Here is an 18,832-nt window from a genome sequence, read left to right on the forward strand (position 1 = left end):
TCACTCAGGTGCAAATGGACTTTTAAGACTTCAGATTCCAAACTGGACTTTATAAATCGTCTACATTCACAGATGTTGCCTAGTCGAGACTAAACTGATAATTTTACTCCGCTGTCTAAAATCGAATCCCAGACAGCCTGGCAGAGTCTTAGTAATCTTCCTTTCTGTTTGGAGAGCTGGATGCAGAGACACGGCTGCCACTTGTGTTTGTTCTTATAAATAATACATAGTTCACTACGGCTTCTTGTTCATGACCCGCAAAATTGCCTCCCACACAAGTACGGTAGCAGTACCCACATGCTGCATGGATGCTAGGAGGAGGGAGGCAAAGACACAGGCGATAAACTGATTCTGTTTTTCTAATCATTGTGTGGATGTGACCCAGGGGAGGCTCAAACCTGAGCAGAGCCGGGCAGGAAGAAAAGAGGTTAGAGCAAGAAACCCTGCGTGGAAAAGACCGAGCAGCTGAATAATGTGAAGTGCACCAACATGTTTAATTGAGTGCCATGAAAATTATTTCTCATATTCTTTTCCTAATTTGTGTATATATATATATATATATATATATTTGCATTTTTGTCACACGTTTTAGATTTTATTATTCGGCTTGTAAACACAAGATGAAGTTTTTATATGTGGATTTTGTTTATTTAAAAAAAAGGGATAATTCAAACTTATCAGGTGTAAAACGTTTGTTTTTAAGCCCTACAGAGGTGGAGTTTTCACATCATTGTGCTGCTACAGAGCAAGAGTGTGATTCAAGGGTTGAACCAGGACATTCTCCTGGTGAAGAGCAGAATTCAGGATTTCATCAATGATGGTAAATCGTGCAGATCCTGAAGCAGCAACAAGCCCAGACCTTTACACGACTGTTGATGTTCCTCTTATGAACTGCTTTGTTCGTTTTATGCCAGATGTAACGGGACTCAAACAACAAGTTAAACCTCTGTCTTATCAGTCCACAGAATATTTTTCCAAACGTCCCAAATGAATTGAGCCAAACGAGTTGTGTAGTTCTTTAGATATTGTGCTGGATTCTTCTGACCTCATGGATGAGTCATCAATGCGTTCATGAAGTAACTTTAGCAGGTCAGCCAATCCTAGGAGGGTACGCACCAGTACCAAGGTTCCTCTATATGTGGTTCTCACTGGAGTCCCAAAGCAAATGGTTTTGTACTCCTGTTCAGACCCAAAAATGTCAACGACTTTGTTTCTCAGCTGTTTCTTCAGATTGCGGCATAATGTACAATAATAACTTCTTCACAGCACCGTGCATGAGATATAACTCCTCACTGCTGGAGAAGGGAAATGATCTTCCTGATTTAACAGCCTCAAACATACGAGGTAAATATTTATCACTCTAAAACAGGAGTGCATTGGTTTTAACCAAACTGCTGGGACACAACTCTCTCTTGAATCTACTACAGAGAAGAACGTTAGTATTGCAATAATTTAAACAAGTAAATGATTTACTACAAGCAAATAAAATTTGTTCCAGAAAAAATATATATACGTATTTCAGACTGGCTCATTACACAACCAAGTCCATTATTTTAACAGCTAAAAGTTTTAAAATGAGCAATTTTCTAGAAAAACAGTTTTTAATATTTTTTGTGAACTAATTCATTTAAACATCAACAGTGTTGGGGAGTAACGGAGTACATGTACCGCCGTTACGTATTTAAAATACAAAATATGAGTAACTGTATTCCGTTACAGTTACCGTTTAAAAAGGTGGTATTTAGAATACAGTTACTTTGTTGAAATAAATGGATTACACGGCGGTACTTCCCTGTTTCATATTGTGGCGGGTCAGGACTGTTTGGGTTTTGTTTGACAGCTACGTTCTGTTGTTCCAGGCAGCGTTACGGTTGCCATGGTTACAGGGTGACGCTCTCTCTCTGCGTGTTTCCTGGGTGAGAGAGCGCCTGTTGTTGTTGTGCTAAGCTAACAGGCAGAATGCTACAGGTATAGCTCTAAAGAATGAAGCATCATAGGCAGTGTAGTCCGTGCTGCAGGGAGAATGGACTGCCATACCCGTTATGTGTCTGTGAGCGAGGGAGGGAGAAAAAGGAAAAGTACGAGCTGTCATCGAGCAGAAACGGGAGCTGGAAGCATGTAAATATAATAATAACCACTGCAGCCAAGAAGAGAGCCTGACGAGCCCAGTTGTAAGTAAGCTATTAAGACTCGACTGTACACCGTGTTCGTGTTTTCCTCTGAAACAATAAGTTCTGTTGGAGCAGCCTTTCAACGCCTCTCTCTGTCTCTGCTAGCAAAGTTGACCCAGACAACAAAGTAAAGCTAGTTTTCAGCTACGAGCCCGACACAGAACCCACCGTATTAGCCAGAGGTCCTTTACTACGGTTCGGAGCCGCGGACCTTCAGTAACAGTAATAAATCACAGCAATAGTACATTCATGTACTACTGCAGCATGATAATATATTAAGTAATCCAAAGTATTCAGAATACGTTACTCTCATTGAGTAACGTAACGGAATACGTTACAGAATACATTTTGGGGCATGTAATCTGTAATCTGTAATGGGATACATTTTAAAAGTAACCTTCCCAACACTGAACATCAAAGTCAGAAACGAATCAGTCGAGGGAGCTCCAGACAAGCACTTCCTTTGTTTTGTGGTGTAAAATTACTGTTTTGGTCAATGGAGTCTGGAATGTAATGGCTTCACTTCCTTGACAGACAGAAGATGAAAATGTTCTAAATATAGCGTCCACTTAAACTCATATTGATTCTTTGTGCATCTACAGCAGTAGGTTTTGTGCTCGGCTCGGCTGGTGCACCGTGAGCTACTGCAGGTTAGTTACTGAAACAGAACAGTTCAGAACATTTATGTTCCACAAAACTGTTGTTGCAAATTCATACAAGCGTCAAACAAGATTGCAATTGCATCAGAGAATGATTGCATACTTCTGTAACGCACCAGTATAGTGATCAGACCTCATTGGCTTAAAACGTTGTGTTTCTCTAATATTCTCTGTATTTAAATAAGGAACATTTTAAAGCAGATACATTTAAGTATCTGCTCTTCAGTGAGTAACAATGTGACAATTTGGCACATTTCAGCTGAAAGAAAAGTTTTTGATACTTCCACATAAATACTTTGGAATAATGCTTTAAAGAAATCAAAATCAAAGGTTCGCTCTAACGCACGTTGTTTGGAAAGCAAAGGTCATTTTGTACACACTGTGTTATTATGAGTGAGTCATGAAAAGATGTTTAAAAACAGACTAGATGAAACTTTTATTGCTTTTAATAGACTTTGTGTTGAGCTCAGTCTGAGGTTACTTTTTACATCAGGTAGTTATTTGTACGCATCATTCATTAAGCAGCCTGATGTTTTGTTCAAATCTTTTCGTTATACGGTGAAAATAAGCCACAGACTCTGATGTTTGACATGCAACCAGCTTACAAAGACATAACATCGCATGGCTTATGTGTTTTCCTTTGAAGGAGGTCGTTCTCATCAGCACATGTGTAGAACATTTCAGTATTTGATGGACTCAACTAATTAAAATGACAATTTCTATTCATCCATCTCATTTGCAACCCCTCACACTGCATCAACAGGGAGATCTATTGCATCAAATCAAGTGCTAATGATTCCTCCTCAAACTTAATCAACAAATGATAGGACTGTGTTACACTGAGTAGCCAACTGTGCACAGAAGGAAACAGTCGCACAAAATGCAATATTATGAAGTCATTAAGGTCATGAAAACTGCTGTGCAGCCATCCACAGCACAATACTGCAGTGCATCCTCATTTTTCTTTGAGGATATTGGAATCATCGGCTTGTTTTTCTTTTTCTTGTTTCACGCCCTTAATTTGAAGGCTTATAAAATGTAATGAATGTGTTGTTCCTTTCACTCGATGACTCCATCCCGAGACATGCAAGTCATAATACATGAAACAAATATGTTTTGGTCATCCACTGTTTAAAAAAGGTGTATGCAACATTTGGTGCCTGCATTCTTTCAACAGCCAGCAGGGGGCGACTCCTCAGAAAGAGGTCTGAGTCTATCAAAGCCGGTGAGAAAACAAGCCTATTATTTATGTCCTTGGTGAACACTTCCCTGATTCGTTTATGGTCTCAATCTTCAGCTACAAGTCTTACTGACTACAGCATGATGTTCATTTTGTACATCAGGAGTGTCAAACTCAAACACACAGAGGGCCAAAATTCAAAACTGGAACAAAGTCGCGGGCTAACATTAATATTTATTGAAATATATTTATTCCTCCAGATTTAAGAATGAATCTTTTCTTATGGACTCAAACACGTTTTGCTGAAAAACTGAATATGGAACAAGCAAAGCTTAATGCTAAACAATATATACATTAGCTGTGTAATACCAGTAGGCCAGCTCTGATAGTAATTTGGTGGCTTCACGGGCCAAATGTAATTAGGCTGCGGGCCAAATTTGGCCCGCGGGCCAGAGTTTGACACCTATGTTGTACATGATGTCCCACTGATACTCAAACAGATGATCTGTGTGTGTGTAGTGTATTATTCTCTGATGATGATGATCCAAAAATCATTAGTCAGGGTTTAAAACAGGACATTGCAGAAGAATGGCTATTAAAACCATCCTGATGATACACAGAAGTTCACACAGTATGGACGAAGAGGCCATGGTGCTTTTTATGTTTACCCTGTAACTTTCCTCATAAAGCTTTGACTGATGCTCCATCAATCACCGTAACGGCTCATTCGACTGTGGCCTACAACTGAACCCTAAAATAAACATATCACATTAATTTTGATGTGAAATAAAATACTGTAAACTTGTTAGCTGCAAGATCGTGAGTTCATCGAGAGCGCCGGTTGATTCCAGCAGCATGTGAAATGACTTTTGTGTATTTCAGTGGTAATTTGGGGGAATTAAAGGGTTTCCATTTCTGACACAAACTCCATGAATCAGGTTTAAATGGTTTTAATATGGTTTCATTAAAAATCGGAGAAAATCTCAATTCTTTGTGAGCAATTAATGATTCTCATTTTCTCCGGAGTGCTCACACTGGAAGGTAATTACTGACACAGCTCGTGATGAATTCCTATCTGCAAATTATAAAGGAAAATTATAAAATGTGCTCATTGCAGCCATAAAGCAAAGAGCCTTGATAATGAACCTGTTGTCGAGAAACACTGCCCTCTGCGGAGCTCCTCCTCTGCCTCGGAGACCTCTGAAGCATCAGCCTGCCTGGCCTAAATGTAGACCATGTCTCCTGACATACATGAACAGGGTCTTTGTACTGCTGTAAGAGCTGTGAGTAAATGCGCTGGTTGTTTCACAGAAATATACAGAGAAAGTGACTTGTTAGAGCAGCTTTGATGATAAGATTTGCCAGTTCGATGCACGGAGATCTGCAGATCGCACGTTGTTTGGAAAGCAAACATAAAAAGACTGTTACTGAGCTCAACTTTACGGCCTGGCTGGCCTCACACGCTCGACTCTGTAACACAGTGACTGTAAATTGGCACGTGTAAAAATGTTGTATACTTTCAGAAGAGGGTTCATGACAGCAGTGTCATGTGACTGGAATAAACCCCCCAAAACGCCATCCTGCCATGTGTGAACAGATTGTAATTCTAGGCTTTATGCTTTAATCTTAGTTGGCCCAATTCTGTTTCATTTGGTGAGGTGACATGATATGGCCTTATAGTCATTTATGTATGGAAGCATCGCCTCCTTTGCACCCCTGCCTTGTGGGAAACTGTACGATGTTGCTTATTGTCCCCAAGCATCCAAAAACATACCATGAAACTCTTTAGATTTACAAATAGATCGATGAAGATCTGAAAAGCCATCGTTCGTGCAGCATATTGTGCAGTGATGTTTAGTAATTTAGTAATTTTTCTGTTACTGTAGCTGCGTCGGCCTCATTTCCCTTTATGACTGGACTAATACAGAATTCCAAACCTACTTAACCTTTCACCTCTACATCCTTTGTCCTTCTCAGATCTAATGCTGTGCTGATTACACATGTATGACTGGGTTCAATGGGATTCTAAAGGAAGAACAACATAACCATTATCAAATTAAGCAGAGTCTGCTCCGTGCATGCAGAACATTTTTTAGTCTCCAAACCCCACGACGACCCCTCTGCAAATGAAAGGCTTTTAATAATGTTGACCTTTTATGTTCTTCCTGGACATATTAGTGCAGAGTGGGACAAATATACTGCAGAAAGTACCTGGGGCTAAGTATAGGTGTAGACTAAAGACCTTTTTTACTGGAGGACCTTGGTTAGGGATGTTTTAGTGGGAGACAAAAAGAGACTTTTTCTGGGGCAGATACGTCTAAGTGGCCATGAAAAAGTCCGGAGTCGTTTATGAGGCTTAGAGACGTTCTGGCTAAGTTCAGAGCAACTTTTTTAAATGCCTACAACCTTTAGTCTTCTAATCTCAAATCTAACTTCATCAAATGAAACGTGTGTCAGCTAACCCAAGCAGCAACCATCTCAGTTCCTCCCATAGTTGTTTTTTAATGGCTCGTTTGGAGTTGCTGCTTTGGTCAGTCACAAAATCATGACGTCGCCTTTTCAGTTGAAACATGAGGTCGAGTTTTAGCTTGTGCTTCTACAGCACTTTCTTTCTTTCACTTTCCAAACGCCTTCGACGCTTATTCCCCTCCGATGCTGGCGTGGATCAAGGAGACCAGCGCACAGGCTGCAGGCCCGGATGTGCTGTCTACATCGGCCGTCTCTCACCCTTTACCCCCCCGAGGTTGCTTGTCATGTGTTTCTTTGGTGTATTAAGAGTTTTTCATGTGCTGAGGTGTTTTTTCTGTTCTCAGACTGATCTCCCTGTTGGAGCTCAGTCTGGGGGGAGTTATTTTTTTCTCCTTATCTTTCCTCATGTGGTGCATTTTCCATTGTTATACCTCTCTGACCTGTCTTCCCCATGTGATGTTTGTGTAACGTATGTATGGTCAGAGGGTAAGATGGCGCCGCTATTGCGTGCAATAGGTCGGCAGCCTTATGAAATTTCCCCTTGTGGGACTAATAAAGGTAAATCAAATCAAATCAAATGTGTTTATGATCTTTGTGATCTTGAGCTTTATTGTGAAAGGTTTATGTGGAACATAAACAAGCGGACACGCGATGGCGTTACCGTCGTTGTTGCTAACGACAACGCATAAAAACAGGCGCTTGTCCGTCTGTAGTGTGGTTATATTAAATATAAGAGAAAGAGAGAACTTTAAGAAATTAATAATAACTACAGTGACATCAGAACATGAAAACATATTGCCATAAACAGTTTATTTTGCGACACCACGAAACAAACGACAGCGTAAAATGAAACGATAGACGTTTTTATATCTGATATATATCGTTATATCGAACAGCCCTATCACAACGTCTCTGTAAATTTTTGCTCATTGGGTGTCTTCAGATTGTTTGGATTCATATCTGTGGTAATCCAGGTTTCACCTCAGAAAAAGTGCCTTCAAATGAGTATTGATCTTTGAGCTATATGAATAAAAATGGATTTCTCAAGACACATTTATTATTCACAATCATTAAGAAAAAGGTCAGAGGTCTGTTGATGCTGTAACAAATGTCAAACTTTATCACTTCTACTGGATACTTTTACGCCTTTAATAGCAAAGCCAAGCAAATAAGGTGTGAATAAGTTCACCAGTCTAAGAGAGACAGAGACGGCCCAGGCCTTTTCTCTCACACAATCTCTCGATCCCTTTCTCACTTTCTTTCCTTTCTTTTTGTTTTTCTTTGATTTGGCCTCAGGTAGAGTCGAGCTGTTGACGTTCAACCCACAATAGTCCTGTGAGGAACGCCATGCTGCATGAAACCGCAAGGCAAACTCCAGAGTAAGGTCAGGTTGTAGGGCTGGATTTTTGTTACATGGATGCCAGAGTGATGCTTTCACTTTGTTTTTCTATTTTGTATTTTACTTTAGCTAGAAAACGCAAAAAACCCAGAAAGCGGAGATGGAGATTGGCCATGGGAAGACGTCATTCACTCTTTCTTTAAATTGCGTCCTCTGCCAACATCACTGCTCTATTTTGCACTTTCTGACCACCATTAAAGTTCATTTTAATGTACTTGGAAATGAAATGTTGTTTTTCAACTCTCGCTGCAAATAAGGACTTTTAGTTTTACATATTATAAATTTATTAAATGCTGTCAATGGCCAAAACAATGCTGCTATACAACCAGATTTGTTTTTGCAATCCTTCCTGCTATTAAACAAAATGCATGTTTAACCCTTTAAAGCCGGTCAGAGCAGCACGCTCTGTTTTGCATAACTATTTTTAAATCCCGGTAGCTCTGCAACCACGTGAGCTAGCTCAATAATTTCTTTTGCATATGAAACCGGAGGAGTTGTACTTACATCTTATGCCATCAGCTTGTCCTCGGTCACAGTTTCCTTCCACATATAACTTTGCAAAAACTGCATAAAAAGCACTTGCAGCAACAAAAACATAATATTCCAGAAACACGCTTTGCTGATCCGATCAGCTGTTTGTAACACTTCCTACGTTCATCAGCACGAACTATCGCATGTCCGCCATGACCTGCCCGAAACCGGAAGTGACGTCATTTTGTGGAAATGTAGTTTTTTACCATCAGGGCCTCATGAGCCTATACTGGTGTTTTTAAAAGTTATGTTTGACTTTATGACTTTCTGTGTGGTTTCTGGGATGCTTAGGACTCATATTGCACTGCTGGAAATAGTTTATTTTGATGCATATGCTGCTTTTTTGCAAATTTGCATTATAATGTTTATTTTCGTTTTTCCTGCAGTGTATAAAAATTGGTGTATTTCAAAAATAAAACTATGAAGACACTCAAAATAAATTTCCTGTGGTGGGAAACTATTTTGTGCAACTTTTTTGTATTTACAGTTTTGAGGGATAAGCCTCTTAAATTTCTCTAACTAGAAATATATGTTAAAAAAACAAAAACGATTTTAAATTTTTTTGTAGTTTATTGCACTTTTTTGCAATTTATGTAATTACTATGCACTTAATGCAGACATATTATTAAAATCTAGGCTGTAATGGTTGTATTGATGTATAGCAACTTGAAATGCTCCAAAAAATGGCTCCACAGCATGTAAACATATAATATAAGCTCTGGCGGACTTGGTTCTATGGTAGGTCTTAAAGGGTTAACTTTAGCGCTCGCTGTCAAATTCCCACATTTAAGAGTTAATAAAACCTTTTTCCTTATTTTCTGTTATATATAAACTGTTACAGTGTGGATGCTCATATTAAACAGTCAGCGTATGTACAAACAATCCGTCCAACTCAAATTCACAGGCTTCAGACTGCTCTAATGCTTTTTTTAATAGTTTTTTATACTCTTGACTTTATGGTTTAATATAAAGAGGAAATCCCTGACATGGGCGTCGCAGACAAAGGAGGCCCATCCACCTCCTGTTCAAATCTTCTGTTTACCACAGGCAGCGAATCAGGAGAAAGCTGGTTTAAACAGGTGGACGTCAATAACAACTGGACCCCATGAAGTTTATTTAACACGGAGCTGAAAAATAACAGAATAGTCCTACTTTAAAAATGCCCTTCAAACGCAGGAGACGGTTCAGGGTGTCAGCTTTCTGTGTGACGCTTTCATAATGTGAAATATGAAATCATGTATCAAAGCTGTTATATCAAAGCTTTTCAAAGGGCTTTTTCAGCTGAGCAGTGATGCTGTATGTCAGTCACATAACACATTTCCATTTGAAAGCTGTCTGTGCACACTTCCTGTCAGCTAATGGACATTAGCTGACAGTAAAACTGTGAACATGTAGGCACAGCTATGAGCTGTGTGGACTCACTCTCTGTGTGAGAAGGAAGCACCAGTCTGGCCAGCAGCAGGAGATGAAGAGCTGCGCTGGTGAGAGGCGACAGACGTCTAAATCTGAGGTCCATGGTCACTGCTGGTGAACTCTCCTCTGGTGCTGATGCTGCTGTTAGATGGCTATGACCTCACAGGTTCATAGATGGACACCTGCGACGAGAGAAACCGATGTTAGTCAGAGGTTCAGTGCATCAGTGTAGTTGAGTGTGTTTTATGTTCTTTTTAATACAACAAATAGAGTCAGACACACTTGCAGAGCACATGTAAGTCCTAATGCTAATTAAACATGTGAAGGTAATGACGTCTACCAGGTTAACTTTTAAATGTACTAAGAAGCAACATTTTTTCTTCTATTGTGAAATTTTGAGCTTGAGCAAATTGAAGCCTCAGTTTCTGAGTGTTGGCTGACAAGAGTATCGCCTCATCGCGTGTCCGACTGCTGTAAGCATCAAGGTTTGACATGCTGTTCAAAGATGCTCTTTCGAATGCCTCGTTGTAATAAACAGTTATCGAGTGACTGTTGCCTTTTTTGGCTCATTTTTTTTAGCTCATGCTCTCAAACCCCGAGAAAGCTGTGCTGCAGTAGATGAGATGTTTCTGATAGACCAGCCTGTCTGACACCAACAACCATCCAGTGTGCAAAGTTACTTAACTCGTCTTTTGTTCTCATTTTGATGCAGGTCTCCTCCACCATGGCTACGTGCCTAAATGCAAAGTGGTGCCGTGTGGTTGGCCGGTGAGAACTACACCTGCAGGATGCATTTGGCATGGGACCAGGTGAGTCACACAAGTCAGAGCTTTGCTTTTACACTTTTGTTATGTCTTCTTTGGGCCCAGCACAGTGATTTTCTTTCTCTTCCAGAGCCTCTCATGTGGGTAAGTTAACGTTACTGTACAGAGTGATGTATGAAGTTACAAAGCATCAGTAATGGCAGATGGTGCAGTCATGTCTGTGTGCTGGTAGTTTGAAAAACACTATTTTATGTCCGGAGGTAAATATACGCATCACCGTACTCTCACAGCTGTTGAAGGCTCCGTCAGCAGAAGTGTTGTGTTGTGTATCTGCACACATGCAACACAGCTGTTGTTGATTTAATTGGTCTGTCTGAGGCTGCGTCCACACTAATGCGCTTTCGTTTGAAGACGTTTTCCCGCCCACACTGAGACGCCGTTTTCCCCGAAGGAAAACGCAGCGTTTTGAAAACGAACACATTTCAAAACGGAGCTGTCCCGTCGCAGTGTGGACACTCGAAAACGCAGACTTTTGAAAGCGATGACGCATTTTAGTCATGTGATGCAGTCATGTGACCAAATAAGCAAAGATAGCAGAGGGCGTTACACAGCAGCTGTTTTGTTTGACAGCCCTGTTAAAGATTAACATCAGTCTGCGCTCCAGAGAGCTTTTCTTCAACTTTAATTCTCACTCACTTTTGCAACTTTGTACTTTTGTGTTACTCGCAGCAACATCTCCACCTCATTGTGAGTCCATTTAACAAACTCGCTGCTTTTCCTCGACATTTTGCCGCCACGCTTCAAAGAGCCGGAAAGTAAATAAGCGGCAGACAGAAATGAGGCAGGTCCAATCTTCTTGCACAGGACTGGAACGTAAGTGTTTTTGTTTCAATGTGGACGCACAACTCTGTGAAAACGACTGAAAACAATAGTGTGGACGCGGAGCTGGTGTGGACGCCGTCTGAGTTTAAGGCTTTGGTTCCAGTGCCAAGTCAGGTGTCTGTGGGACACGCTGAAAACATCAATAAATCCCACCTACGACACATCTGTCTCACACACTGGTTCACCAGTTAATCAGAAACTCCAGTTAACAGTAAACACCAGCATCTGCTCTGGTTCACTGAAAGGTCAGTCGCAGAGAAGCTGCTCAGTCATTATATTTGACTGTCAGAGTAAGAACAAGAGAACAAAGAGATGATTCTCAGCTTTGCTACGAGCCGCCAACACTTCGCCGAGTCACCAGCATACTGGAGGTCATTGCTCTAAGCAGAGATGCCACTAACTCCAGTTCTCCCAGCAAAGACACAAACAAGTTACGAAGCCGCCACAGAGACGTAATCTCTCCAGCACATCCTGGTCTGCCCTGATGTCTCTTTCCATTTGGACATGGCAGAAAAACATCACCTAGACGTGGACCGCTTGTTTCCATCAGTAAAAGTAGTAACATCGATCAATCAGTAAAATCAAAGGTTTAACCTCCTAAGACTCGAACTCTTCCACGGCAGCATTTTTAATTTCTCTTTGATATTTGGTCACATTGGGACAATTTTTTACTTATTTTTGTTTTTAAGAAATATAAGAGCCACATATGAGGATATTTGTTTAAAATTTTGATACAACAGTTGCAGCATAATGTCCTTGTAAGTGGATATCAGGTTCTTGTAGAGCAAAATTGAGTATTTTGGTCTAAATAACCCAAAATGTGATGTCCACATATGAGGACGCAGGTTCTAGGAGGTTAAATCAACTCCTCATTTTGGAGCAGCAACTTAAAGCTGTGGCCTCAGATTTGGGTGCTAATTCTCGTCCCCGCTGTATCAAACTATATCAACTATAAACCCCCCCAGTGTGACAAAGACCAGGCTGCAGGAGCTCAGCTCTCACTGGAAACAAGTTCATGTAACAACTGAATTTCATATTAATGGCTGTATAAATGTTAACATGTGGCTGCACTCGCCAATCAAGATGAATAAATATCAAACTCTCTGTATTTAGAAGCTGAACCTGACTCGACCTGCAGCCCTCGCTTACACATCTTAGACATGTCTAAGATAAGTGTCTACGCATTCCCTCAGCAAAAGAAACATCTATTTTAAAATGATTAGTTTAACATCATGTTGTCACACTGAAATGTCAGCTTTCATTTTTACAATTCTTGTCCTTCAGCCTCCTGAGCAGCTCTTTGTCTCTGAGCTCATCATCATCATCATCATTACAAGTAAAATAACTCAAGAGGATTTAAAGTTGTGTTTCTAATATGTTTCTAACATATTGCCAAATATAGTGAATGAGGGAAACTCAATGAAAGAAACAGCATTGCAAACGTCCTCCTCCAGGACGTAGACAGAACCACACGTCTCTGAAACAGTTTCAACAGAAACTCGCATGTCACTGCAGGAGCGCTGTGTTTAAGTGGAGAAACTCAAGCTATTTGTAATAAACTGGCAACTAAATATATTTGTGCACACACTGTCCACTGGCATGGATAGCTTGTCTGCACCAGTACACATGCTCTACTGCAAAGATTGTCATCGTGTTGATTTTTGCTTTGTGTTTCCTTTCGTTACTTTTCCCGTTGCATGTTCTACAATAAAAAAACAAAAACAAAAGATAAACACAACACTGTGGCACTTGTAGCCCATGAGAGCCACAGCAGCAACACTGGGACAAATAAAATGACGGTTAAATCAATCAATCAGCTGCACAGCATTCAGCGCAGCTAAAACAACGTGCTGCAGCTGAAACAGGGTTAATGTGTCTTTGCTTAACAAGCAGGCAGGAAACAGTGGGGTCCTCGGCCGCATCAAACAGGAAGCCACAGTGATATATGATAAATGTCAGTTAATGCCAGTAGAATTAACCTACATTATGACAGCACCTGAGATCCAGGCCAGCCTGTGCGATTATAAGTAATTCTCTCCACAGGTGAACCTGGCGGCTGTTTTACAGTCTTCCACGAAACACAGCAGCTTGTTTGTTACTGCGTTTCTTGTGGCGTCCACTGATTCCACAAGACTACAGAAATGCATTCATGACACAAGTGCAGCACAACTCCATTTTTCCACCTTCGCACATCAACATCAAACGTGAGCTCCAATAGAGCAGCGAGGTCATGCAACCAGCGTATGCCCCAGCACACATTAAAATCAGAGAGGAGAGAGGAGTGGTCACAGTGTAGCTTCCTCTGAATTTCCTCATCCTTCAATGATAAAGTGAAACATGAATCCCCATCAGCATCTCTATCCATGCAGATGCACACGGTACTCTGTCAAAACTACTCGACAGCTGAAAACTTTCTGTTTCGGAGGAAAAGAAACCTCACAGCTCTGATTGTTTCCATCAGTTTGACTGAAAAACCCTCTTCCACTGTTTACTGTAAAAGTTACAATTACAGAAAGTCTCACAGAAACAATTCAGAGAAAGTTTGGAGACAATTTCAAACATCTTTGACGCATCATTAAGTGTGCTGTGACAGGAAGGCAGGGAGGAGGCTAAGTGCTGGATTTCCAGTGTTTCTGCAGCAGCATTACTACTGTCTGCCAATAGCACTGTAGCAACACTTTCATGTGCACTCAGCCGTCTCACAAATCACAACAGGCCCATTCTGCAGCAACTCACACCTCAGCTTACCAATCGCAGCGAGACCTCTTAAGCTCTAGTGTATCTGATTTGTTTACTTTTCAGTATTTTAGCAGATCTGTGATAGAAGGTCAAAACAAGAAACGCTTTAATTCAATTATATTACCAATGACATATCTGGAAGCCCAAATGTGCACCTCACAGCTCCTGTTTTACTCTTTTGTGGGGTTTCCACAGCCCCCCTATGCCTGTGTGGATCTTCTTGAGCAGCAGTTTTGTTGTGATGAATGGTGATGTCCAGGATATATCCTGTCTCCTGCTCAAAGTCAAATAGGACTGGCCTCAGCTGCCCCACATCCCACGATTAGATAAGAAAATTATGGATGTGTTGGATGGATCCATCCTTTTTGTTGCTGCAAAATAATGCAAGTATGTGTCGATTAATGAAAGGCACACAGGAACTTGAAGAAGTTTTACAATAACCATCACAAGCCGGGTTTATCATCCAGTCTGAGTCCATTTGCATAGTTCTGAGAGTACACAGTAGGACAATGAGAGTTTCACCAATGCAAAGTGCTCATAATCCTCTGGGTTAGCAATACAATGCATTTAAATGAGATCTATGACTTAAAAATAGTTTTTTAAAAATAAATTTTACTACTGAAGGATACAAAGCCCTGTTTGTATTTCCACGTATGTTTAACGAAAGAAAGAGACTTTTTGTTCATTGATGTGTGAACACAGACACATGTGTGTGGCTGAGTGATTAATAACCGAGCAGTTGACAGAAGTATACTCGCGTCTGTACAAGCTCCATTTCAGCTTAAGATAGAAAGAAGACGAAACAAGAAAAACAAACCTCAAGAAAAGAGCCAATGAAAAAAGTCAGATTTAAAGAGTTTGCACTCTGTTTGCTGTCGACTGTCTATGAAGAGACTGCATTTCCTCTCCAGCAGAGCCGCCTAAAAGAGTCTTTACATTATTTATGTGCAGCCTTCTACCATCTAGAAGAGCTCAGAGCTGAGAAAAACTCAGAAATGTGAAACTTTATTCTTGAAAATGATACACTGACAATCAGAAAAACAGAACCTCTCAGGAATCCAGCTTCTCGAAGATTAGAAGAGAACTTGGTAGTGCTCCTCATGCAGCAGCTGTCAACATGTCTTCATGCCAGTGTCTAAAAAATGACCGAGCTAACAAGCTTTCCATGCAAGGAACACTAGCGTGTTGCTATTCTTTGACTGACGTAACACTCTGCACACCCTGGCCATTTGATTTATTACTACATGTCTCATTTTGACACTTATGCTTCATATGATTTTATTAAGGTTTCTCATTTTTTCCAGTTTAAAATAATCTATTAATCTGGTTATTTTGTGCAACAGAAGAATACGTGTGCTTGCATCTGGGCTTGTGCTCACACTCGTAACCTAAAGAGAATTCTCTGCTTCATCTGGAGCATTGCTAAGCTGTTCTGCTTCACTCACGCTACCCTCTCTAAAGCTACAACACTCCTCTCCAGTCCTCATCAGTGAACAGTAGTTGCAAACCAGCTTGTAAATGCAGGGAACTCTTCATCAGGGCAGAGCCTGATTTTTCTCTCATGGCCGGGAGTAACCGCCAAAACAAGAAAAGACAAAAGACAGCGAATGTGGGACTTGGATTAATCATGTGGGCACAAACATCACTCCAGATGAATTATTATGTTCTTCTGAATCTGTTGCTGACAAGTGCAGGATAGTACAGCTCAACTCAGGTAAGGGAATTCGAAAGAAATCCATCTTTATGCTGATGACAGCGTCTGGATATGTTGCTCTGCAGAGTTTCTCACTTGTCTGTTTTCTTTTGCCTCACACATGTAGCTAAGGTAAGTCTGTTTAATACCAATAGCAGGGCCTCGGGGGGTTAAAGAAAACATCTGATTTGTAAAGCAACACAAAAACAAGCTAAGACATCCCAAAGAATTCAGTGCAATTGTATAACAGCAGAGAGATGATTCACTGTTGTTGAGTGATGCTAAATTCTAGACGACCATTAGCAGAAATATTTGTTTTACAGGGAGTGCCTGGAGCGCTTCGTTACTTTCATATTTCTAATTCATTGTGAGCACTGCAGGAGCGCTGAGGTAGGCTATGGTACCAGGCAGACCTTCTGCTCACAGCTGGGCTGAATGCGTTTCCCCAAATCTGACTGATAACAACACCGGGGTCAGAAAAAAAGCTGAACCAAAGGATTGCAGACACAGAGCCCAGAGATATGGATTTCATGGAAAAGCAAGAAATATAAAGCACAAAAGGTCAAAAATATTGGCTGTGATGAGGAAAAACCTTTCTGACTGAACCAGGATGGGTAAGGCGTGATTGTTTTTCATTGCACACGTTAAAACAGAATCACTGGAGCCTTAAATAAAGGTAGCAATGCTGAAGTTAATGTAATGCACTGTGTGGGGTGACTAGATGATGCAGATGAGAATAATTAGTCCCACTCAAATCTAGCTAGGCAACAGTGCCTGATGATTATTAATGGGTACATGTGGAAGGAACCAAGCGAAATGACACAAATGGACTTTAAAGATGCTCGCCATCTATCTTGGCACCTTCACTATGGAACAGCACGCTTAGTTAAACGGCTTAAATTTAATTTGAAAGCCTGTTTTTTAACCTGGTTGATGTTGAAGATATTTTGTTGAGGCAGACTCAGCAGATCCTGTGTTTACTTTTTCATTAAATTTAAAATTATTGCATCCTTTATAATTAGCATGTGGGTCAGCACTGCAGAGGTCTTCGTCCAGTGAGGGGTGGGAAGCCCGTCAGTCACCATCTCTGGTCCTCTTCAGCTAGTGTGCAGGTCTTTGTCTTACTGTGTAAACAGCTCTGAGATGGTTCATAAATAAAAGAGTTATTGACATGTTTTGACACCCCGAGAGCCATTGGATAGCTTTCCTTCAGCAACAACAACAGCAAGTCTTTCTATGGTGCTGGTTGAGGAATCAGCTGCATTTTGGCCCCGGACTACTTATACGTACCTTTTGGCTGTTTGTATAACAGATTATGCAGATAGTAGTGCACTAGTGTAACACAGTTTCTGGCTTCACTGTGGAGATGGTGCATACTGGATACACTATTGGTAGCCATTCGGTAGAAAGGACTAGATGTTACAGTCCCTGATAATGCATTGCTTTAAATGGAGAAATGTTGAGGGGTGGCTGTTACGAGGAAAGGCAGAGCAGACACTTTACCAGTTTGAGACACATCGTCAGCAGTGGACCTTGGATTTATCGGGTGTTTTCAGCCATTATCACCATTATCCACTTCCTCCTTTGGGTAATAACCCAAACTGGAAGCACCAGAGCTTCAGTTTTCCTGGGAGTGCAGTGTTGTTAATCCGCTTGAGGTCATCAGCCAAGTTCTGCCTTAGTTGTTTGAGTTGCCACGTATCATTGAGGTCTGCTTTATACCACCGTCCCAGGCTCTTTCTGGGCTTCTGTAATACTGTTTTAATTGGTTCTCCACTGATGTAGAATTGCTCGGCTGTCAGCTTTCCTTTTACGATGGAGATGTTGCGAGATTTACTTGGCTTAAACTCCATCCTTGCCCACTGTTTTCCAGGAGCTTCTGTAGGAATCGCCTAGTACATGATTTTGTTGTTGTAATTATGGTCATGTCGGCTCTAATGGGAGGAAGACGAAGGCCACTCTTGAGTCACCTCCCACTACCCACTAGGATGCCCTCAGGACCAACTCCATTGCCATGATAAATGCCAGAGCGGAAATCTCCAATTTCCAGGTGCTCCCAGGCTGTGGCGGTGTTCTCAGTTGTCACACAAAACTGTAAATCCTGAAAGTACGTCTTGACCAGTCCTGTGATGTGGCGTTGGCAAGGTCTAAAAAAACCACATGAAGGTCGCTTTGTTCTTTCTTGGCGGTTTGAATCTGGTGCCAGATGACGCTGGCATGCTCCAGACATCCCGAAAAGCCCCAGATGCCTTCTGCACGATGTGTCAATACAGGGTGGGCCATTTATATGGATACACCGTAATAACATGGGAATGGTTGGTGATATTAAAGTCCTGTTTCTGGCACATTAGTATATGTGAGGGGGCAAACTCCTCACAATGGGTGGTGACCATGGTGGCCATTTAGAAGTCTGCCATCTTGGATACAACTTTTGTTTTTTCAACAGGAAGAGGGTCATGTGACACATCAAACTTATTGGTAATGTCACAAGAAAAACAATGGTGTGCTTGGTTTCAACGTAACTTTATTCTTTCATGAGTTATTTACAAGTTTCTCTTTGTTCACAGCCATTGACATGTCGAAGAGGTTAACACGTGAGGAGCGGATCGAAATTGTGTTGATATCTGGTGAACGCAGTAACCGGGTCATTGTAGCAGATTTCAATGCAACCTGTCAAACCATCGGTTATAACTCGGCAGGTGTTGAGCAGTCGAAGACAGTTTCACGACTGTGCTGGTCAGCCAGGTAAGGTCAAGTTCATGGCTGCAGAGCATGTGTGAACACACCTTAACTCACTGGACTCTTGAATGTTTTTGGTTTATCAGCGTCCTGAGCATCACACTGTACACATTTACTGAAAATGTTGATTGGATCAAGCTGTCACTCAGTGTGTTGACAGTCCAGTTAATTTAACAGAGTGCCATCACTCAAA

General features: G+C 41.1%; 1 protein-coding gene across 6 annotated transcripts in view; it reads right to left on the reverse strand.

Annotated features, from left to right (window-relative positions):
• Positions 1–18,832, reverse strand: part of ptprfa (protein tyrosine phosphatase receptor type Fa) — a 385,498-nt gene that overhangs the window by 262,875 nt on the left and 103,791 nt on the right. For all 6 annotated transcript variants that reach the window (XM_087852896.1, XM_087852895.1, XM_087852893.1 and 3 more), the window contains one exon: positions 9,832–10,004. In XM_087852896.1, the coding sequence (XP_087709022.1) occupies positions 9,832–9,925 (94 nt within the window). In that variant the 5' untranslated portion in view covers positions 9,926–10,004. The remainder of the gene's footprint in view (positions 1–9,831; positions 10,005–18,832) is intronic.

This window comes from Neolamprologus brichardi, chromosome 15, assembly GCF_056152115.1.
Source record: "Neolamprologus brichardi isolate AB-2024 chromosome 15, ASM5615211v1, whole genome shotgun sequence".
Lineage (NCBI taxonomy): Eukaryota > Metazoa > Chordata > Actinopteri > Cichliformes > Cichlidae > Neolamprologus > Neolamprologus brichardi.